This window comes from Schistocerca nitens, chromosome 6, assembly GCF_023898315.1.
Source record: "Schistocerca nitens isolate TAMUIC-IGC-003100 chromosome 6, iqSchNite1.1, whole genome shotgun sequence".
Taxonomy (NCBI): Eukaryota; Metazoa; Arthropoda; class Insecta; order Orthoptera; family Acrididae; genus Schistocerca; species Schistocerca nitens.
In genome coordinates, this window is record NC_064619.1 from 589,056,765 (window position 1) to 589,081,331 (window position 24,567).

General features: G+C 46.0%; 1 protein-coding gene across 1 annotated transcript in view; it reads left to right on the forward strand.

The window, feature by feature from the left end:
* Positions 1-23,216, forward strand: part of LOC126262846 (probable cytochrome P450 6a14) — an 86,815-nt gene extending 63,599 nt beyond the window's left edge. The window contains exons 7-8 of the mRNA XM_049959712.1: positions 7,955-8,224; positions 22,885-23,216. Of these exons, the coding sequence (XP_049815669.1) occupies positions 7,955-8,224; positions 22,885-23,069 (455 nt within the window). The 3' untranslated portion in view covers positions 23,070-23,216. The remainder of the gene's footprint in view (positions 1-7,954; positions 8,225-22,884) is intronic.
* The last annotated feature ends 1,351 nt before the right edge of the window (positions 23,217-24,567 follow it).

Genomic DNA, 24,567 nt, shown 5'->3' on the forward strand with positions numbered 1-24,567 from the left:
CACCATGTGGTGGGTGCTGGAGGATATCACGTACCACTACCACTAGTCATTTCCTTTCATGTTCCACTCGCAGATAGAGCGAGGGAAAAACTTAATCTTTAAGCGTAGAAATCGCAGAATATTCGCCATTACTTCGTATGACACTATTGTCAATATTTTACTTCTGTTGGGCCCGCAGCATAGTATACATCAGTATAAGACATTATGGAAATGAATGCTCGAAACCAGCTGCGATAAGGTAATATGTTTCTCTAGTATTTTACACGACAGACCTGTTTCGGCCTATTTCCATTATCAAGAAGACTATCAAATAAACATGTCTTCGTATGAGCCCTCATTTTTCATATCTTATCTTCGAGGTCCTTACGCGAAATGTTGAGTCAGCTTCACATGTCGGCTCTCCAAATTTTCTCAAAAGTGTTTGCGGTGTTTTTTCTTTTAAAAAAATGTTTATATTTTGATTAAATTACTTGTGAAGATTCAGAAATCTGTTGTGATTTTTGCACCACTTCTTGGCGGGAAGAGCAAAGACTTTTCAAAAACTGAAGTACTGTATGTGATACCCGAATGAGATTTTCGCTCTGCAGCGGAGTGTGCGCTGATATGAAACTTCCTGGCCGATTAAAACTCTGTGCACCGACCGAGACTCGAACTCGGGACCTCTGCCTATCGTGGGCAAGTGCTCTACCATCTGAGCTACCGAAGCACGATTCACGCCCCGTCTCACAGCTTTACTTCTGTCAGTATCTCGTCTCCTACCTTCCAAACTTTACTCGGAAGTTTCATATCAGCGCACACTCCGCTGAAGAGTGAAAATCTCATTCTGGAAACATCCCCCAGGCTGTGGCTAAGCCATGTCTCCGCAGTCTCCTTTCTTTCAGGAGTGCTAGTTCTGCAAGGCTCACAGGAGAGCTTCTGTAAAGTTTGGAAGGTAGGAGACGAGATACTGGCAGAAGTAAAGCTGTGAGACCGGGCGTGAGTCGTGCTTCGGTAGCTCAGATGGTAGAGCACTTGCCCGCGAAAGGCAAAGGTCCCGAGTTCGAGTCTCGGTCGGTACACACAGTTTTAATCTGCCAGGAAGTTTCATATCAACGCACACTCCGCTGAAGAGTGAAAATCTCATTCTGGAAACATCCCCCAGGCTGTGGCTAAGCCATGTCTCCGCAGTATCCTTTCTTTCAGGAGTGCTAGTTCTGCAAGGCTCGCAGGAGAGCTTCTGTAAAGTTTGGAAGGTAGGAGACGAGATACTGGCAGAAGTAAAGCTGTGAGACCGGGCGTGAGTCGTGCTTCGGTAGCTCAGATGGTAGAGCACTTACTCGCGAAAGGCAAAGGTCCCGAGTTCGAGTCTCGGTCGGTACACACAGTTTTAATCTGCCAGGAAGTTTCACTGTATGTGATAGTTTATATGTCACCTGAAATCGTTTGCAGAAGAAGTGGCGTTCTCAAGATTAAGAACAGAGCTCGCATTGCCACTTAATTTATTTGTGTCGTGATCATGTTCGATCGCGACCTGATATGAGACATAGCAATTACGAACAGAGAAATCTAAGGGATCAGACAGAGCTGGAAATTTTCTTTGCTACACTACACCACACAATAAAAGAAATTTGATTTAAACCACAAACAAGGTAAATGGCAATGCGCCTTCTGCCTTAACTATGACGTTTCCCGACATGCAGTCGGTCCCTGGTAGCTGTATGAAAACTATAAAAACACCGTTACTTCTGTTGCCATTAATAGGAGATGGATAGCATGGAAATACTTTAAGTAATAAGCAGGCACTACAGCATTTGAGAGTACAATAACAAATCTATCAGCCCGCCTCTGAATTCCTTCTATGTCTTCGTTTGATCCGACCTGGGTGGTGCGGATCCCAAACACTCGAACAGTATTCAACAATAGGTCGCTCTAGCCTCCTATATATGCGGTCTCCTTTACAGATGAAACACATTGTCCTAAAATTCTTCCAATAAACTGAAGCTGACCGTTCGCCTACCCTACCACAATTCTCACATGCTCGTTCCGTTATAAATATCGCTTTGCAACGTTATACCAAATATTTAAACGACGTGACTGTGTCAAGCTGGCTTACATTTTTCTACGTTTCATAACTTAGGCACATACAGACAGCTACAGAGAGGGGGGTGGGGGGGGGGGGGGGGGGGCACCGGGGGCCAAACCTCACAACAACCCTGTGTTCGGTGTGGGGCGGCGGAGGAATGAAGTGGACTGCGGTAGTCGCCGTGGGGTTCTGGACCACTGCGGCTGCGGCGGGTACGAAGCCTCTCCGTCGTTTCTAGGTCCCCAGTTAACATACAATACATACAGTACAATACAACATAGACCTGTCCACCTTTCCATTACCGACTGCAACTGGCTCGTTCCAAAGTTATTCTATAACAACCACTCTGATGACGTCCACGTCATTAAATATCACCTACATTACCAAATTTACCGAAAAACATCCATTCTGCAACATTTTTAGGAGCAAATAAATTTTGGGAAAGTATAAATTTTTACGGAGTATTTACAGTGTGCACAAATAAATACAACATAAAAGCAAGTCACGTCGTTGTTTCCCTATGTACTTATATTTCAATACTCTATAAGGGGGTGGCCTGGTAGCAGGTAAAACCGATATCCAAGCAACGGTACACAATTTAGATCGCTACACGAAAAATAAAACGTGTAAGACGACTGTGACAATCCAAATTACTACATACGTTGGTAAATTGTGTGCTCTTTTAGTTTGAAGGTCGATTTTACTCGCTACCGTGACTCCCCTTATAGAGTACTGAAATCAAAGTGCAGAGGTTCAATGGTTCAAATGGCTCTGAGCACTATGGGACTTAACTTCTGAGGTCATCAGTCCCCTAGAACTTAGAACTACTAAAACCTAACTAACCTAAGGACATCACACACATCCATGCCCGAGGCAGGATTCGAACCTGCGACCGTAGCGGTCGCGCGGTTCCAGACTGTAGCGCCTAGAACCGCTCGGCCACCCCGGCCGGATAAAGTGCAGAGGAATAAAATGATTCTCAAGAATGGTTCGATCAACAGGACGATTAAATAAGCAGCTTTTCCTATCCTTTAACACAGGGCTTCACAACATACGTGCTCACGGAGCAAGCTGTGAGCAGCAAGGCGCGAGCACGGAGCAGCGCGAGCACGCTACCCCCACTACCGGACCAGAGCGGAGAGTGGGGAGAGTCACGTGGGGTAAACAACAGCTGCCGCCAGTCGATGTAAATCCGCGGCCACCTGCAGGGATATCACTCACGAATTATTACTGCGACAAATGAAACAAATAAAGGAGAATGTACACGTGCCTCATAATTTTATTAGCTTAGTGTATGCCTCTACCATATGTAGACACTGAAACTAAAGAGTTCCACGACAATCCTATATTTTCAACACTTTCTTCAACACTACTTAAAATATCACCTCCGGTTGTAGTGTTCTTCATGGCTACTACATCGAGGAGCTCCTCCCTCAACTGAAGATCTCCATTAACACCTCTAATAAATATGGCAAGCTGCGCTGTTCCAGTGATATCAACACTTTCGTCCAGAGCTAGAGAATACGCCATAAAATCTTTACAGATATTTGCAAACTGGCTCTGGACGTCGTCTGCCATGTCCTGTATGCGACGCATAATGGTCATGTTAGATAATGGCACAATCAGAAACTGTTCAACTTGAGATGGACACAAATGTTCCGCTGCAGCTACCAAACATTCTTTTATTAAATCGCCATCAGTTAAGGGGCGCAGGGATTTTGCTAAAAGCAACGCAATTTTGTAACCCACTCTGAGAGCTGCCTAGTTGATTTTTCTTCGTCGTCCAGATCTTCTTCGGATAGCTTCCTCTTAAGTTTAATAACTTCCTGTGCACGATCTGGTCAACCACATTTTCCACGTCCGTAGTCTTTCGCGTGGTACGACATATAATGTCGCTGCAAATTAAATTTTGTAAAAGAATTCAGCGTTTTGTGACATACTAATCATTTTGCAACACCATCTTTTTCAGTAAACAGATACAATTCCTCCCAATGGGGGTTGAACTGCGAAAGCATGGTTGGGGTTACACAACGGCGACTTCACATGATTCTTAACCAGCGAAGTGACTGTTAGGAGCTGATCGTAGTACTTTAAACGTTACAAGGTCGGCGCGAATTCAATAGACACGCTGCGGCCGTATTCAAACGTGCGCGCGCATTTCCCCTCCCTCCCCTCCAACCCCACTCCGCGACCTTGCAGCTGCTCGCGAGCACGTGCCTGAGCAGACGCGAGTACTCGTGCTCAAAACCGGCCAGTTGTTAAGCCCTGCTTTAACACGTCTTTTGTGGACTATACTGCTGAAACAGTGAAGAAACGTTTAATAACCCATGACTGGAACATTTTCTTTGCGAGGAACACCGTAAAGCCCCTAAAATCCGTTTAGTATTTGTATGTATCGATTCTTTGTTTTGGATGACAAAGCTATCCTTAGATCGTACAGATGGATACTCTTGTTGGGTTTGTGGATAAGATCGTAGCGTTTTCCGTAAGTTCAGTAAACAGGCAGACATAACAGAGACTTTATTCATCAACAGTGTTTTCTTCGTCACTATTTACAACAGTCTAGCAACGCTTGGGTAACTTTTCGCTTCCCGACTGTAAAAATGACGTAGTTTTTAGGCGAAGAACTCGTCGAGCCATGTTGGGAGCGCATTTTCACCCGGAAAGGAAGTTCCTTGATGTTGTTCGATGGAGACAGGAAAAGCTGGAAATCTGAGGACACAAGACATGTGAATAAGGTGGTTGCGGCTTGATTTCTTAATCCAATTCCTGTATAGTGTTTTTTGTCGGTCTCGCAGAATGTGCGCGGGCATTATCGTGCAGTAGCATCACTTCACGCAATCTCCCTGGTCGTTGTTCTTGGATTTCGTCATCAAGGCGTCTGAATTATTGACAATAAATTTTAGCAGTGATGGTTACACGTCGCGGAAGCAGTTCGCAGTACACCACATCGTCATTGTTCCACCAGATGCATAACGTTAACTTTTGTGGATGCGCGCAGGCCGTTGTACGCGGAGTTGCTGCTTTGTTTGGGCTCAACCATGTTTTCCTTTCCCTTATGTTAGCATAAAAACATTTCTCGTCGCCAGTAATGGTACAGGAAGGAATGGTCGGCGCCGTTCACGAGCCAACTGATGATCAAGCAGAGATAAACATACACTACTGGCCATTAAAATTGCTACACCACGAAGATGACGTGCTAAAGACGCGAAATTTAACCGACAGGAACAAGATGCTGTGATATGCAAATGATTAGCTTTTCAGAGCATTCACACAAGGTTGACGCCGGCGACACCTACAACGTGCTTAAATGAGGAAAGTTTCCAACCGATTTCTCATACACAAACAGCACTTCACCGGCATTGCCTGGTGAAAGGTTGTTGTGATGCCTCGTGTAAGGAGGAGAAATGCGTACCATCACGTTTCCGACTTTGATAAAGGTCGGATTCTAGCGTATCGCGATTGCGGTTTATCGTATCGCGACATTGCTGCTCGCGTTGGTCGATATCCAATGGCTGTTAGCAGAATAAGGAATCGGTGGGTTCAGGAGAGTAATACGGAACGCCGTGCTGGATCCCAACGGCCTCGTATCACTAGCAGTCGAGATGACACGCATCTTATCCGCATGGCCGTAATGAATAGTGCAGCCACGTCTCGATCCCTGAGATGGGGACGTTTGCAAGACAACAACTACCTGCACGAACAGTTCGTCGATGTTTGCAGCAGCATGGACTAACAGCTCGGAAACCATGACTGCGGTTACCCTTGACGCTGCGTCACAGACAGGAGCGCCTGCGATGGTGTACTCAACGACGAACCTAGGTGTACGAATGGCAAAACGTCATTTTTTCGGATGAATCCAGGTTCTGTTTACATCATCCGTGTTTGGCGACATCGCGGTGAACGCACATTGAAAGCGTGTGTTCTGCATCGCCATACTGGCGTATCACCCGGCGTGATGATATGGGGTGCCATTGGTTACACGTCTCGATCACCTCTTGTTCACATTGACGGTACTTTGAACCGTGGACGTTACATTTCATATGTGTTACGACCCGTGGCTCTACCCTTCATTCGATCCCTGCAAAACCCTACATTTCAGCAGAATAATGTACGACCGCATTTTGCAGGTCCTGTACGGGCCTTTCTGGATACAGAAAATGTTCGACTGCTGCCCTGGCCAGCACATTCTCCAGATCTCTCACCAATTGAAAACGTCTAGTCAATTGTGGCCGAGCAGCTGGCTCGTCACAATACACCAGTCACTACTCTTGATGAACTGTGTTATCGTGTTGAATCTGCATGGGCAGCTGTACCTGTACACGCCATCCAAGCTCTGTTTGACTCAATGCCCAGGCATATCAAGGCCGTTATTACGGCCAGAGGTTGTCGTTCTGGGTACTGATTTCTCAAGATCTATACCCCCAAATTGCGTGAAAATGTTATCACATGTCAGTTCTAGTATAAAATATTTGTCCAATGAATACCCGTTTATCATCTGCATTTTTCTTGGTGTAGCAATTTTAATGGCTAGTAGTGTATGACCACCTGCTGATTTTTGTGCTCTTGCCTTAGAGCGTGCGGACTCATACACCCGATTTTTAAATCTTCCCTATTTCATGCGATTGTCGCCCGATGGTGGAGCGATCACAGTTCCTCACATGTACCAGTTATCGAGTACATTGATGTGGGTGTGTGTGGATTCATGCATTTACACGATCTTTATCAAACCGTGAAGGAATTTCTGGGCATGGAGAGTCACTAATGTCAAACGATCCTCCTTAAAACGAAAAAACAATTTTTTTGCCGTGCTGTTTCCATTAGTATTATCCCCACAGACGGCGCACATGTTTCTGGTTGTCTCTGCTGCTGTCACCCCTCCACTGAACTCGAGCAGAGTAATTAGTCGTGAGTGTTCCGATTTCTCCAGTCGGCACTCGATATTCCACAGCTGCACCCACTATCTCCAGATGACAAAATGACAATATGTAAACTGAAATAGGAGCAGTGAATTACAAATAAAAAAGACAACTAATAGATAATTCTATAGCAACCGGAATACCAACATGCAAAACAAAACCGCTTCGTACTTATGCACCAAGCTGGCCGGAGTGGCCGAGCGGTTCTAGGCGCTACAGTCTGGAACCGCGCGACCGCTACGGTCGCAGGCTCGAATCCTGCCTCGGGCATAGATGAGTGTGATGTCCTTAGGTTAGTTAGGTTTAAGTAGTTCTAAGTTCTAGGGGACTGATGACCTCAGAAGTTAAGTCCCATAGTGCTCAGAGCCATTTGAACCATTTTTATGCACCAACCTAAGATTTTGCCCAGGAGATATGTGGTGTCACCACCAGACACCACACTTGCTAGGTGGTAGCCTTTAAATAGGCCGCGGTCTGTTAGTATACGTAGGACCCGCGTGTCGCCACTATCAGTGATTGCAGACCGAGCGCCGCCGCACGATAGCTCTAGAGAGACTTCCTAGCACTCGCCCCAGTTGTACAACCGACTTTGCTAGAGATGGTTCACTGACAAAATACGCTCTCATTTGCCGAGACGATAGTTAGCATGGCCTTCAGCTACGTCATTTGCTACGACCTAGCAAGGCGCCATGTTCAGTTGCTATTGATATTGTAAATAATGTACAGACAAGAGCTACGTTCAACATGAATGGCCTTTTTTCTAAGTTCTAATTACCTTGTCCTGTTCCAGACCTCACGCCAGCCTGCGTGAGCTTAAACGCGTGCCTTTCGGCTTCCTCTCAATTTAGTGGGTTGGTCTCCTGACAATCCACAACAAGATATACATCCGTTTACTTCACAGCAGTTCATCTACAGCCAGTCCTGTGTGAAGACAGTTACTCCCAACAACTAACGCAGCATCGAAATGTTGCAGAGACGCTGAGGAAGTACCCACCACTGACTGCTATCAACCGGGAGACCCTGCGGCCGTACCGGCTGCCCAGCGCAGACGGCAGCGGCGACACCGCTGTGATCCTAGACCGCGGCATCATCGTCGTCATCCCTGTGTACAGCATACACCACGACCCTGTCCACTATCCCAACCCCGAGCGGTTCGATCCCGAACGCTTCTCAGACGAGGCCAAAGCTTCGCGACATCCCTTCGTCTACCTGCCGTTCGGCGAAGGACCACGTTTCTGCATAGGTGAGTTCAACCCTACAACATATGTACACTAGTAAACCAAAACATCGTGACCACTGCCCATAGTGACCTCTGCTGCCGCCAGGTGGTGTTACGGGCACTGAAGCGGTGACAAAGTATGCAAGCGGAGCAGACGCGGACAGGGGATCACCCTATCGAAGATGCACTATGTGATCAAAATGACTTACAAGTTCGCGGCACCCTCCATCGGTAATGCTGGAATTCAATATGGTGTTGGCCCACCCTTAGCCTTGATGACAGCTTCCACTCTGGCAGGCATACGTTCAGTCAGGTGCTGGAAGGTTTCTTGGGGAATGGCAGCCCATTCTTCACCGACTGCTGCACTGAGGAGAGGTATCCATGTCAGTTGGTGAGGCCTGGCACGAATTCGGCGTTCCAAAACATCCCAAAGGTGTTTTATAGGATTCAGGTCAGGACTCTGTGCGGGCCAGTCCATTACATGGATGTTATTGTCGTGTAACCACTCCACCACAGGCCGTGCATTATGAACAGGTGCTCGATCGTGTTGAAAGATGCAGTCGCCGTCCCCGAATTGCTCTTCAACAGTGGGAAGCAAGAAAGTGCTTAAAACATCAATGTAGGCCTGTGCTGCGGTAGTGCCATGAAAATCAACAAGGTGTGCAGGACTCCTCCATGAAAAACACGACCACACCATAACACCACTACCTCCGAATTTTACTGTTGGCACTACACACGTTGGCAGATGACGTTCACTGGGCAATCGCCATACCCACACTCTGCCGTCGGATCGCCACATTATGTACCGTGATTCGTCATTCCACACAACGTTTTTCCACTGTTCAATCGTCAAATGTTTACGCTCCTTCACCAAGAGTGGCGTCGTCTGGCATTTACCGTCGTGATGTGTGGCTTATGAGCAGCCGCTCGACAATGAAATCCAAGTTTTATCACCTCCCGCCTAACTGTCATAGCACTTGCACTGGATCCTGATGCAGTTTAGAATTCCTGTATGACGGTCTGGATAGATGTCTGCCTATTACACATTACGACCGTCTTCTGTTGTCGGCGCTCTCTGTCAGTCAACAGACGAGGTCGGCCTGTACGCTTTTGTGCTGTACATGTCCCTTCACGTTTTCACTTCACTGTCACATCGGAAACAGTGGACCTAGGGATGTTTAGGAGTGTGGAAATCTCGCCTACAAACGTATGACACAAGTGACACCCAACCACCTGAAGAAGTTCGAAGTCCGTGAGTTCCGCGGATCGCCCCATTCTGCTCTCTCACGATGTCTAATGACTACTGAGGTCGCTGGTATGGAGTACCTGGCAGTAGGTGGTAACACAATGCACATTATATGAAAAACGTATGTTTTTGTGGGTGTCCGGATACTTTTGATCACATAGTGTATGAGCTGCAAATGGGGAAATCCATTGAGATAAGCGGCTTTGACAAAGGAAAAATTATTTTTACGCAGAACCTGTGAACGAGTATCTGGAAAATGGCGAAGCTGGTCAAATGTTCATGTGCTACTGTCGTGGGTATCTACACAAAGAGGTAAGAAGGACAGTGAAACTACCACTAGGCTCTGAATCGTTGGACATCCCCAGTCCTTCACAGGACGTGGGGTTCGGAGGCTTGTCTGTCTGTAAAGTGGTGTAGATGGTAGTCTATGGCATCTCTGCCGAATGAGTGGTGCATGCACAAGTGTTTCGGGTCACACCATTCATCGTACATTGTTGAATTTGGAGCTCTGCAGCAGAGCACTCCTAAGTGTTCACATGTTGATCCAATGACATTGTCGATTATGATTGCAGTGGTCACAGGACAATCGTGATTCGACCGTCGATCAATGGAAACGTGGTGACCCTTTGGGTGAATCACATTTTTATTACACTAGGTGCATAGTCGTCTCCACAAAGGCCTTCACTGATGTGAACGGCGGTTCAGAAGATGGAGTGCATCACATGCGCAGGCTGGTGAGAGCGGTATTATGCCGGGGGAGACATTCTCCTGCGCTTCGCCGGCCGAAGTGGCCGTGCGGTTAAAGGCGCTGCAGTCTGGAACCGCAAGACCGCTACGGTCGCAGGTTCGAATCCTGCCTCGGGCATGGATGTTTGTGATGTCCTTAGGTTAGTTAGGTTTAACTAGTTCTAAGTTCTAGGGGACTAATGACCTCAGAAGTTGAGTCCCATAGTGCTCAGAGCCATTTTTTTTCTCCTGCGCTTCCTATGAAACCCATCTGGGTCGCTATCGGGCAGTCACGGTGTACGCATATCAGCAACGTTATTGACGCGAATTACATGACCTGTGTGTAGACGACATCTGATACCACACATCTCCACAAACCAACCCACAAATTGTCGGATCCACGATACACAGAATCAGTGATGTATTTCATTGCAAAGACGGGCAAACAACCTGTTGAGCATGTGGTTGTAATGTTTTGGCTCATCAATATTCACCTACATTATCACTCTGTGTTTCACTCCTAAGTGCTTGCCAGAGGGTTCATAGACCAATATTCAGACTATTTCGCGACCATTCCAGCCTCGAATAGTCCACAGGAAAAATAAATACCTAAATCTTTAGAGTGATTTCTGGTTTTTCTTATTTTATTGCCTTGATCAGTTCACCTTTTGTAAGTGGGGGTCAACAGAATACGGGGGGCGTTCAATAAGTAATGCAATACTATTTTTTCTGAAAGCAGGGTGATTTTATCTAGGAGTCCAATATACCATACTATTCCACACCTTTTGGCTTCAAAACATTGCGTTTCAAAATAATCTCCGTTCAATGCGACGGCCTTACGCCACCTTACTGGCCGGGCGAAGATGGAAATCGGAAGGTGCGAGATCCGGTCTGTAGAGTCGATGCCAGCGGGCACACATATTTGACTATACCAACTGGTGGACGAGTGTATCAGCACCCTCAACAGAGATGTACAGCTGTGCAGCGAGGTGTCTGATTGTGAACTGCCGGTCACCTCGAAATAGTGTCTGCACCTTCCAACATTACAGGAGTTATGGCTGAGTGCAACCGGCCGGCACGCGGGAGATCGGAAGGGTTTGCACGCCCTCTTAGCGATGATGACAGACGGCTCGCCCAACAACTCACCGTGCTTTTGTTCACTGCCAGGTCTCCGTGGCCATTCTCCAAGTGCCTATGTACGAGGCCTGTTCAGAAAGTAAGCTCCGATTGATTGCCAAATTGAAACCACAGTGAACATCAGAAATGTTTTACTTGTAACAATTAGCTACACCTTTCAGCTACTTCTCTACGTAGTCGCCGTTCTGACTTAGACTTTTGTCATAGCGTTGTACCAACTTTTCAATAGCCTCATCATAGAAGGCAGCCGCCAGTGCTTTCCGCGACTTCTCCACGCTGGCCTACACCTCGTTGTCTGTGTCAAAATGTTGTCTTCAAAGACAGCGGTTCATGTGACCAGAGATGAAACTCAGGGGGAGACAATTGCGGACTGTATTGTGGGTAATCTCACATTTCCATTTGAAAACGATGCAGGAGCATCTTCATTGCCCCTGCAGAATGCGGCTGAGAATTGTCTTGAAGAAGAAACAGCACGACAGTTATGTAATGTTAGCTGCATAGCTTCAGGCGAAATTTCTCACCAGGCCCTCGTACTTGGCGGCAGACACTATTTTCTAGACATCTTTATGCACTCACTGCGAGCTCAGAAATGAGAAGAGCGACGTGATGCTAACTGGGGTTATACTAGAGACACTACCCAACACATCTGTGCAAAGCTTTATCGGATTTTCATAGTCGTTTCCATTTCGCGACCCATCGGAGCTTACTTTCTGAACGCCCCTCGTACATCTGCGATGCTCTGGTTTTTCGCCAAAAGTAACTCAATCACAGCTCTCTACTTTACAGACGCCATTTTGAAGGCTAAGTATAGTGCTGCCACCTATCGAAACTTCATGAAGCTACAGCAAATACCGCATTTTTTCAAGCGAAACTGGCCGAGAAAAAAAAAATGTGTTGCATTACTTACTGAATGCCCCTCGGGTTTCCGGATTCGGAGGAGAAAGTTGGTGGTTCAAATTTACACTATACGTGGTTTGCAGGCTAGTTTTCTGCATTACTTTTTCTCGCAAGTACACCCCCGAGTTTGATAAGGAAATATGAACTAGTACATTTAGAATTACTACAAGGGGAGAAATGAACATTTTGTATCTGCAGACAGTGTGTACGTTTACATTTATGTTAGTTCTAAAACAGCGTGTAAATGGAGCAATACTCGGAATGGACTCATAGGACCTACGCAGTCACTACTTGATACGCAGTGACATTCGTCTCCAACTGAAATCAGAGACGTACTCAAGCTACAGCCTTGACGCAATGGCCCACCAGGCGTCGGAAATGGAATGCTCCAAGCGTCATGCCCCCCTCGATCTGGGCGGGAAATACCACATCTGTAGATTTACTGTGTACATTGAGACATCCGTACTTTTTACTACAAGACGGGGTTCACACTAAGGTGATACGATATGTGACTCGACACGCTGTGTCACTCGCGCTACCATGCAGGAGCTACCCATATCAGCGGAGCACATAGGAACATAGTGGAAGCGGCGTAACTGGTTCACCACACAGGCACATTAGCAATGCAACACTGACGTCTATGTACGTCGTATCGCCAGACACAACACCGGACGCTGGTTGCTCCACGCAACTTGTATCGTACGAGATATGGGAGGAGAAATTTCAAGTATATCTCAGAAATTACATAGTTTTATGTAGCTGAAGCAAAGTTGTATCCATCTCTGCAGCTACTTTCTCAGTAAAACCTTTACTTTTCGAGTAAAAAGTTAAAACCCATTGTCGTGGGATTCAGGTATGTTCTCTGCTACGCAGTTTTTCTCATTTGATTTTGAGGAAACTATTCAGTAAAAAAAAAAAAATAAAAAATAAAAAAATGATTTTTTCGCATCTTATTATCTGACATCACAGCTTGCTAATGAACTGATTTTCCTTTGACTGTTGCCCATAGTTACTTGTGATACTTCGAAGTAAAGTAAAACATCGCATGTATTTTGAAAAGCTTACGGTGAAAAATGTAGTCGCTGACCAGCTTACGTTTGATGCATTTTATGGCATACATTGCTGTGTACGAAATGTAACTAACATATCGACACTGCTTTTAACGGGGGAAGGAGAGCCATACCTTTCTTCATTCTCGATAAAATATTTGAGATTTATGGAGGTTGATCGCGACAATATTGGCAGGTAGGTGCCACACAAGATTCTATTGCCAACTGCTATGACCTGCTAAGCAGAGCGTGGAGCTGCCGCATTTTGTTTGGCTTTGTTTTCATACTGCCGATGCAACCCGAAGCTGGATACGAAAAAAACTTGCTAAAACGAATAGATGCCGGGACTCATCAGCTGATGATGAGGACCAACTCCAGCAGAACACGTCGGTGTTTCCCTTATCATCGTGGTCTTCTTCCATTTCTTCAAACACGTTGTCCATCCCCACGCAGAGTTCAGCAGCCTACACCAACATTTCTTCCGAATACCCCTCAGACTGATCATATACCACTTTTCGAAACTGGACAGTTATACGAGGTGCGTTTGAAAAGTCCGTGCAAAGTCCGAGAGATGGCACCACCGACGCCTATCGAGGTCATGTTTAGTTAGTAGCACCTTTGGAAAGAATGCACACCAAGTTTCAGCCATATTGGTATAGTTCTTTGTGTTTGGCATTCGTGTGAATCAAGGAAATCGAGTGATTGTCAAAAAATGTACGAAAAAAAAATTCCTGTGGTGATTAAACATTACGTTATGAAAGGAAAAACGCCTCAGGAGACTAAAGAGAAGCTTGATAAACATTACGGTGACTCTGCACCTTCGATTAGAACAGTTTATTAGTGGTTTCAAAATTTTCGGAGTGGCCATGCGGGCAGAAGTGACGCTGAACGTTCTGGACGCCCTGTGGAGGTTACGACTCCAGAAATCATTGATAAAATCCATGATATGGTGATGGATGACAGAAGAGTTAAGGTGCGTGAGATTGCTAGCGCCGTGGCCATCTCGAATGAACGGGTACATAATATTTTGCGTAAACATTTGGACACGAGAAAGCTATCCGCAAGATGGGTTGCGCGTTTTCTCACGGTTTTGAACAATAACTGACTCGTGTGAAGTGTTGTAAGGATGGTTTGCAGCTGTTCAGGAAGAATCTGCAGGACTTTAAGCGTCGTTTCGTCACTGTGGATGAAACATGGATGCATCACTATACTCCTGAGACCAAATAACAACCTAAACAATGGGTTGCCAAGGGAGAATCTGCACCAAAAAAGGCGAAGACCATTCCTTCGGCCGGAAAGATTGGTTCAATTGGCTCTGAGCACTATGGGACTTAACATCTGAGGTCATCAGTCCCCTAGAACTTAGAACTACTTAAACCTAACTAACCTAAGGACATCACACACATCCATGCCCGAGGCAGGATTCGAACCTGCGACCGTAGTGGTCGCGCGGTTCCAGACTGAAGCGCCTAGAGCCGCTCGGCCACACCGGCCGACTGGCCGGAAAGGTTATGGCGACTGTCTTTTGGGATTCGCAAAGGATAATCCTCATCGACCATCTGGAAAAGGGTAAAATTATTACATGTGCATATTATTAATCGTTATTGGACCGTTTGAAAACCGAGCTGCAAGAAAAACGCCGGCGATTGGACAGCAAAAAAGTCCTTTTCCAACACGACAATGCATCACCACAGACCTCAGCAGTTCTGGCCGCAAAATTAATGAAAATAGGATTCCAACTGGTTTCACATCCCCCCTATTCTCCAGACTTGGCTTCCTCGGACTACTATTTGTTCCCCAATTTGAAGAAATGGCTGGCGGGACAAAGATTTTATTCAAACGAGGAGGTCATTGCAGCAACTAATAGCTATTTTGCGGTCTTGGACAATTCCTATAATTCGGAAGGGATCAACAAATTAGAACAGCGTTGGACGAAGTATATAAGTCAAAAAGTCGAAAAATAATAAAGGTTTACCCCAAACACGCAAGTAGTTCTTATTTTTGTACAGACTTTCCAAACGCCCCTCGTAGATATACTCTCCTAGCTTTATTGATTTGTAACCACTATTTGCGTATGTAACACGTTGAATAAAATACCATAATAGGTGGTATTACTGAAAAATAAACTTTTCATAGTGGCATTTTTAACGTCACTCAAACCCTTGTACCAACTTATCTTATTGCAATGAGTAGCTTCTCAGCAGGAGAAGTAGCAAGTCGAAAATATATACCCTGCTTTGTCAGAGTAGCTGATACTAGTTGGTCAAAAACTTCCTGGACTCATTCTGTAGAATTCGTGTTCGTAAATAATGAAACGAGCTACCAAGGTGTGAGAGGTTTTTTATCAAAGGTATTACTGGCGGACTACGTTTGAAACTGCAGTAGATATACAGGGTGTTACAAAAAAGGTACGGCCCAACTTTCAGGCAACATTCCTCACACTCAAATAAAGAAAAGATGTTATGTGGACATGTGTCCGGAAACGCTTAATTCCCATGTTAGAGCTCATTTTAGTTTCGTCAGTATGTACTGTACTTTCTCGACTCACCGCCAGTTGGCCCAATTGAAGGAAGGTAATGTTGACTTCGGTGCTTGTGTTGACATGCGACTCATTGCTCTACAGTACTAGCATCAAGCACATCAGTACGTAGCATCAACAGGTTAGTGTTCATCACGAACGTGGTTTTGCAGTCAGTGCAATGTTTACAAATGCGGAGTTGGCAGATGCCCATTTGATGTATGGATTAGCAAGGGGCAATAGCCGTGGCGCGGTACGTTTGTATCGAGACATTTCCAGAACGAAAGTGTCCCGACAGGAAGACGTTCGAAGCAGTTGATCGGCGTCTTAGGGAGCACGGAACATTCCAGCCTATGACTCGCGACTGGGGAAGACCTAGAACGACGAGGACACCTGCAATGGACGAGGCAATTCTTCGTGCAGTTGACGATAACCCTAATGTCAGCATCAGAGAAGTTGCTGCTGTACAAGGTAACGTTGACCACGTCACTGTATGGAGAGTGCTACGGGAGAACCAGTTGTTTCCGTACCATGTACAGCGTGTGCAGGCACTATCAGCAGCTGATTAGCCTCCACGGGTTCACTTCTGCGAATGGTTCATCCAACAATGTGTCAATCCTCATTTCAGTGCAAATGTTCTCTTTACGGATGAGGCTTCATTCCAACGTGATCAAATTGTAAATTTTCACAATCAACATGTGTGGGCTGACGAGAATCCGCACGCAATTGTGCAATCACGTCATCAACACAGATTTTCTGTGAACGTTTGGGCAGGCATTGTTGGTGATGTCTTGAATGGGCCCCATGTTCTTCCACCTACGCTCAATGGAGCACGTTATCATGATTTCATACGGGATACTCTACCTGTGCTGCTACAACATGTGCCTTTACAAGTACGACAAAACATGTGGTTCATGCACGATGGAGCTACTGCACATTTCAGTCGAAGTGTTCGTACGCTTCTCAACAACAGATTCGGTGACCGATGGATTGGTAGAGGGGGACCAATTCCATGGCCTCCACGCTCTCCTGACCTCAACCCTCTTGACTTTCATTTATGGGGGCATTTGAAAGCTCTTGTCTACGAAACCCCGGTACCAAATGTAGTGACTCTTGGTGCTCGTATTGTGGACGGCTGTGATACAATACGCCATTCTCCAGTGCTGTATCAGCGCATCAGGGATTCCATGCGACGGAGGGTGGATGCATGTATCCTCGCTAACGGAGGACATTTTGAACATTTCCTGTAACAAAGTGTTTGAAGTCACGCTGGTACGTTCTGTTGCTGTGTGTTTCCATTCCATGATTAATGTGATTTGAAGAGAAGTAATAAAATGAGCTCTAACATGGAAAGTAAGCATTTCCGGACACATGTCCACATAACATATTTTCTTTCTTTGTGTGTGAGGAATGTTTCCTGAAAGTTTGGCCGTACCTTTTTGTAACAGCCTGTATAAATCTGAGGAGGAAGGAAAGCTTACAGTCAAAGTCCCGTCGACATGGTGCTCATTATACATCGAATGTCAGTTAGGACACGTATGTGAAGGAAAATCGGTCAGGATATCGTTTACCGAATTTCGTTTTACGAAAATCACAGAAAATCTCAATCAAGAATAATGGATGGTGATTTCACAATTGCGTCACCTTACGCAATACAACGGAATCATGGTATGAACACCCACGAAAACCTATACCGTCTTATAGATATAGTCGACAATGTATAGTACTGCCGTGGAGGGAAACTCGGAAGTAAGGGGTTCGATTTCTGGTGTCGAATACATTCAGCATTTGGCTGATAACAGGAGAAGAAATGGAGAACTATAGTTTAGGATCACTGAACTGTCTATCAGTGTCTTGTCTTAAACCCCTAACATCTCTGCTGTGTAAGATGGAGTAAGGCTAAGTGACTAAGTGAAAGATCATTAACATAAAGCCCTTTATTTTATACATAACGTCATACGGATCTTTCAAACTGGAACTTTTAGCCGCTAATTAACATTTTCAAACAACCTGTAGGCTTCCAAAGGGTACATCAGGAAGCCAATGTCACCGAAGCATTGCCACAATTTGTATGGATGCAGAGCGCGAATTGGCCAGACCATCTTACTGTTGATCCCTAGATACTCCAGGTTCTTGGTCATTGTCGGGTTAAAAGACAGGGATGCGCTACTAATCAAGCCTATTCACATGTGTGCTATCAAGATGCAGTCACTAGTGGGAACATGTCCTGGGTGTAGGAAATAGCCTGAGCACCGAAGCAACCTAAGAGCGCACTGGTCCCTAGCTCTTATAGTCTCAAGACAAACCATTTCCAATAGAGACAAGGAACAGTCCCTCCCCATCAGTCTTGTACAGGTGGATGTAGCACAGGTGCCTCACCACTAAGCATTAGAGCCAGCCTCTGGCGACACTAGGGCGCCATGGTCCAAAACCGATGATTTCGAAGTCGCAACCCTGATTTATGGTTATTTTGCGTTAATACAGGGACTCCCCACCAGCTAGCTGGGAACCCCAGGCAATAGTGCAACGCCAATGCTTCCTTTGCGCCCCCTACTACATACCCACACACACCTTCTCCTAGGAACTTGCTGAGACAGCACTGTACACTGCTGATCATAAAAATTGCTACATCCTAAGGGTGACAGGAAACAAATGTCAAACTGACATAAAGTGTACTACATACTTGGATACGCAAATGATTAGTATCTCTCCGAAACCATACAAAGTACAAAGGACGTTTAACAATTAATGCAACTTTTTTTAGAGCAGGTTGCCTTTATTCAGGATTTCAAAACATCATATTATTTCCCACTAATCTGGCTAGAAAATCCTATTTTTCAACATACTATCTGTTCAATGCTACGGCCATACGCCACCTTACTGAGAGGGCCAGTATGGCCGCGTGATGCCACTCTGCTGGTTGATGTCGGAGCCAAAGTCTTATTGCTGAATCAGTGATATCCTCCCACGTACAAACAGATGGGAGTCGGAAAGTGCGAGATCCGGTTTGTAGTATGGATGGATAAGAACAGTCCAGTGAAGTTTTGCGAGCTTCTTCCGAGTTTGCATGTTTGTGGCGACGAACACATTCTAATCGTTTCTTAAATTTCCTGAACGTAGCACAATACACTCCAGACATGATTGTTGGGCCATGAAGGGGGACATCAACAAAATAATCCCTTCAGAGTCCCAGAAGACCGTCGCCATGACTTTACCTGCTGAGGATGCGGCTCTGAATTTTTTATTCGGAGGTGAGGTGATGTGGCGCCACTCCATGGACTGCCATTTTGTTCGCAGTTGGAAGTGACGAACCCACGATTCATTGTCTGTGACAATGTTCGACAAAATATTTTCACTATCAGCGTCGAAACGCGCAAGAAGTTCCGCACAGATGGTCCTTCGTTGCTCTTAATGGTCTTGTGTTGGGCAGCAAGTAACCCAGAGGGCCCACTTCTTTGAGTACCCCAAACGGTGGATGAGAGTATCAGCACTGCCAACAGAGGCGTCCAGTTGTACCATGAGGTGTTTGATTGATCCGACCTCCAATGAGTGTCTGCACGTTCCAACATTGCAGGAGTCAAAGTTGTGTGCGGCCGGCCGGCACGTGGGAGATCGTACAGGTTTGCAAGACCTTGTTGCGATGATGGCAGACGCCTCGCGTAACGACTCAGCGTGCTTCCGTTCACTACGATCTGCGGAGACATTCTGCAGGCGCCTTTGAATAGCTGTGATGCTCTCGTTTTCCACCAAAAGAAACTCAATGACAGCACTCTGCGTGGAACGCACTTCCGTTACAGACGCCATTTGGAAAGCTACATACAGCGTCGCCACCTATGGAACATCATGAAAATAGGGGCTGAACAGGAATGTCCCACAAACAATCCGAATTTTTTCAACCGAAATTGGCAGAGAAAAAATATGTTGTTTTACTTACTGAACATCTGTCTTTAGTAGATGTAACACTATCCTCATTCTACACATAAGTAAAGATTATGTACAGAGTTTCTCATGCAGATATCCCATCTGAATGTTGTCTGTTGTGCCTTATTTGGGGAGGAGATGTGTCATAATTCGACAGAGCCATGATCGTGGCGTATCGAGACTGCGGTTTACCGTTCTGCAGTTCTTCAGTTCGCGTCGTTAGGGATCTCACGACAGTCATACGAGTATGGACTCGAAGGGTTCAGAAGGACCATACTGAACGCCATGCACTATCTCAGGGGCCCCGTGCACCTAGTGCCCAAAAGACAAGTATCCACAGGGATACTGCGACGTCTGGAGCGTTATGAACTGTCATGACAACGATAGTTGTCGCGGTTTCAATTGCGGCGGTAGAGAGTGGCGCACCGACAATGACGCGCCCTACGACGGCATTGGCCGCAGGAATGGGAACCCGTCGTCTTTTCAGACGAGTCCCGTTACAGCATGCAGCATTACAGTGGTCATATCCATGCGTGTAGGCATGTACGTTGCCGCATTGCATTCGTCATCATCTTACGGGTTGAATCCTAGCATGATGTTGTGGGGTGCCACTAGATACACAACACGATCACGTACCCTGTAAGCTAGACAGCAACCATTGCAACTCTGACACGTTAAGGCCAACAACTTTTCCCTACCTTCGACGTCCCTGCGACAAATATTAACAAGATGACAGAAGATGGCCAGTTATCGTGACCAGCCTCGAAACAGAGGGTGTTAGACTGTTTTCCTGGCAAGCGCGTTCTCCAGATATCTCACCAATTTAAAACACCTGTCTTGGATTACATCTACATCTACATATATACTCTGCTAGCCACCAAGTGATGTGTGGTGGAGGGCACAATTCACGCCAAAGTCGTATTTCCCCCCCCCCCCCTTTCTGTTCCACTCCACTCACGGATCGCGCGAGGGAAAACGACTGTCTGAACGCCTCAGTACGAGCTCTTATTTCCCTTATCTTTGGATGGTGATCATTGTGCGATTTTGAGGTTGGTGGTAATAATATATGCTCTACATCCTCGGTGAAGACCGGATTTCGGAATGTAGTGAGCAGCCCGTTCTGTTTAGTGCGCCGTCTATCTACAAGTCTGTCCCACTTCAAAGTATGAGATTTGTTACGCTCTCGCGATGGCTAAATGCACCAGTCACGAATCTTGCCGCTCAACTTTGAACCTTCTCAATATCTTGAATCAGACCCAACTAGTAAGGGCCCCATGCAGACGAACAATACTCCAAGACTGGACGAACTAACGTATTGTAAGCTATTTCCTTTTTTGAAGAACTGCATCGCTTCAGGATTCTACCAATAAACCACAATCTAGAGTTCGCCTTACCCGTTACTTATGTAATATGATTATTCCATTTGAGATCATTTCGAATGGTCACACCCAGATACTTGACGGATGTTACCGCTTCCAAAAACTGGACACTTAATGGGTCAAATGGCTCTGAGCACTACGGGACTTAACTTCTAAGGTCATCAGTCCCCTAGAACTTAGAACTACTTAAACCTAACTAACCTAAGGACATCACACATCTCCATGCCCGAGGTAGGATTCCAACCTGCTACCGCAGCGATCGCGCGGCTCCAGACTGTAGCGCCTAGAACCAATCGGCCACTCGGCCGGCCTGGGCATTTATTTTGTACTCGTACATTAATGGGGATTTTCGCCTTGTTATACGCAGTAGGTTACACTTACTAATATTGAGAGATAACTGCCAGTCATTACACCACGCATTTATTTTCTGCAAATCCTCATTGATTTGTTCACAACTTTCGTGTGATACTATTTTCCTGTAGACTACAGCACCATCGGCAAACAGTCTAAGGCCTCTGTCAATACCATCAACCAGATCGTTTATGTAAATCGTAAAAAGCAGCGGACCTATTTCGCTGCCCTGGGGCACACCTTAAGTTTCGCTTGTTTCTGTTGAAGTCACCCCGTTCAGGACGACATACTGCCCCCTGTCTGTTAAAAAACTTTCTGTCCAATCGCATATGTCATCGGATAGACCGTAAGCGCGCACTTTATGTAGCATGCGACAGTGCGGAACTGAGTCGAAAGCCTTTCGAAAGTCGAGAAATATGGCACCAACCTGGGAGCCGGTATCTAGAGCCTGTTGTATATCATGCACAAAGAGGAAGAGGGCCAGCTGTGTCTCGCATGACCGCTATTTCCTGAAACCGTGCTGGTTTCTGCAGATGAGCTTCTCAGTGTCTAGAAAGGTCATTATGTCTGAACACAAAATATGTTCCATGATTCTACAACAAATCGATGTCAGTGAAATTGGCCGGTAATTGTGTGCATCCGATTTTCTACCCTGTTTATAGATTGCTATGACCTGGGCCTTCTTCCAGTCCCGTGGAACTTCCCGCTGTTCCAACGATTTCTGATAGATGATGGATAAGAATGGTGCTATATTTGTGGCATAGTCAACATAAAATCTTACGGGGTTACCGTCTGGGCCAGATGCCTTCCTGGTGTCTAAGGATCTTAACTGATTTACAATCCCAGATACACTAAACACTGTTACCGTCAGAATGTCGCCCCACCACTGGCCAGCCCAGTGCCTCTGATCAACTCTTAACATAGAAGTGAAGCAGTACAGAACGAGATTTCTGTATCAGTCATTCAAGCTCAATTCCAATCGATGCTTCGTGCACCACGCATACCACCAAATCATAAATTTCATCGTGTATTTCTTCCATTATACTGTAAATGCACAATAAGTAAAAGTTCATACTTCCCATCTTTTCTGGAGTTGGAGTTGTCGTGTGACGAGGGCCTCCAGTCGGGTAGACCGTTCGCCGGATGCAAGTCTTTCGATGTGACGCCACTTCGGCGACTTGCGCGTCGATGGGGATGAAATGATGATGATTAGGACAACACAACATCCAGTCCCAGAGCAGAGAAAATCTCCGACCCAGCCGGGAATCGAACCCGGGCCCTTAGGATTGACACTCTGTCGCGCTGACCACGCAGCTACCGGGGGCGGACAGTTGTAGTTGTAACGTCTAGAGACTTGTATGGATTTACCCATTTAACAGTCGCCAACGGAGAATTCTTGTCATTTGCAACCGTTTCTTTGCGTTTACCATTTGCCAACAACACGACGAAATATGTTCCAGGCATGCGACTGGGGCTGCTCCAGGCGAAGCTGGGCCTGGTGCACCTGCTGTCTAACTACACGGTGGACGTGAGCAGCGAAACGGACATCCCGTTGGTCTTGGACCCACACACACCCGTGCTGTCCGCGCAGAACGGGATCCGCCTGTGCATCTCCAAGCGCAAACCTCCACGAACAGCGCAGTGAGGCCGAGAATCCGTCTGCGGACTTACAAACTTTAGATCTACATTTCCAACTGAAACCTGTATATTTATTTATATATAACGTAATCTTTTTATGTCAATTATATTTTTATATATTAATTTTGTGTTTAATACAGTAGCGTAATATTTACACTAGCCTTACACGACGTAGCAAATAAAAATTTTCATTTCAAAGTAGGCTAAGTGTTTACTTTTATACGAGATCAAAAGCTAAAGAAAGGCTGTACTCGGAAATCTAATCTTCAAAGGCATTTCTTCAGCTTTTTTGAGAATTGCGTCGTGCTGCCGAAGGAAACTAACGTCCGACTAATCCTCAAATCTTAAGGTCCCCTTCTTAATCATTTGTGTATTACAACGTACAGAGTGATTCTAAAGTCACTATACATTTTGTACTTAAACAATTTTATTAACCCATATGTAACGGCATTGCAAACCCGCCAGGATAGCCTGGTAGGACTCGGGTAGGAGCACCGGTCCCGGATCGAATCCGCCCAGCGGATTAACGACGACGGCCGGTGTGCCGGCCAGCCTGGATGTGGTTTTTAGGTGGTTTTCCACATCCTCGTAGGTGAATACCGAGCTGGTCCCCATGTCCAGCCTCAGTTACACGACTCACAAACATTTGAAACACATTCATACTATTTCACGATTTACACTCGACACAGACACCTGGGCTACACTAATTCCATCCTGGGGGGTACAGGGTGGCGGCAGGAAGGACATCCGGTCACCCCTTAACATTAACATGCCAAATCCGGTTAACCATGGCCAACCCTGCGTAACTGTAGGACAAGGCGCAAGCGATAGAACGTAATGGCATTGCAACTTATGTTACAGTAGGACATAATTTCAGTATATTTCAATGTGACCACCTTGCATGTCTAGGCACACAACTCCCCCCTCCCGCCGCTCCACTGTAGACCGAAGAAAAACCTGCCCAAGCATACCTGGTGTGATCTCAGCAGCTGGGGCTCTAATCCGCTGTGTTAAGTGTTCACCTGGTATACCTTAGACTTAATAAACCCCCATGCAAACACGTCTAAGGGTGTCAAGTCAGGAGAGTGGGCTGCCCACAGCCATGGAGAGGCAGGACCAATCCATCTGCTGGGAAATGCTTGATTAAAATAACCGCAAACAACGAGGGCAAAATCGGGTGGTGCACCACCCTGTTGAAAAACAACAGTATCCATAATCCAGTCAACATCAACTGGGGCTCCAAAAACTGTTCCAACATATCTAGGTATGTGGTTCCAGTCACGGTTTGTTCTCCAAAGAAGAAGGGCCCGTACACTGTTGACCTCGTTATCCCTAACCACACAGTCACTTTTGCTGTGTCCCATTGCCACTCCTGCTGCACACTTGGTTGTTCGTCTGCCCAGATCCTGCAGTTGTGTATGTTCACATGTCCACAGGTATGAAATGTAGCTTCATCACTGAACAAGACATTCTGCATCAAATTAACACTTTCCACAGCTTGTAGT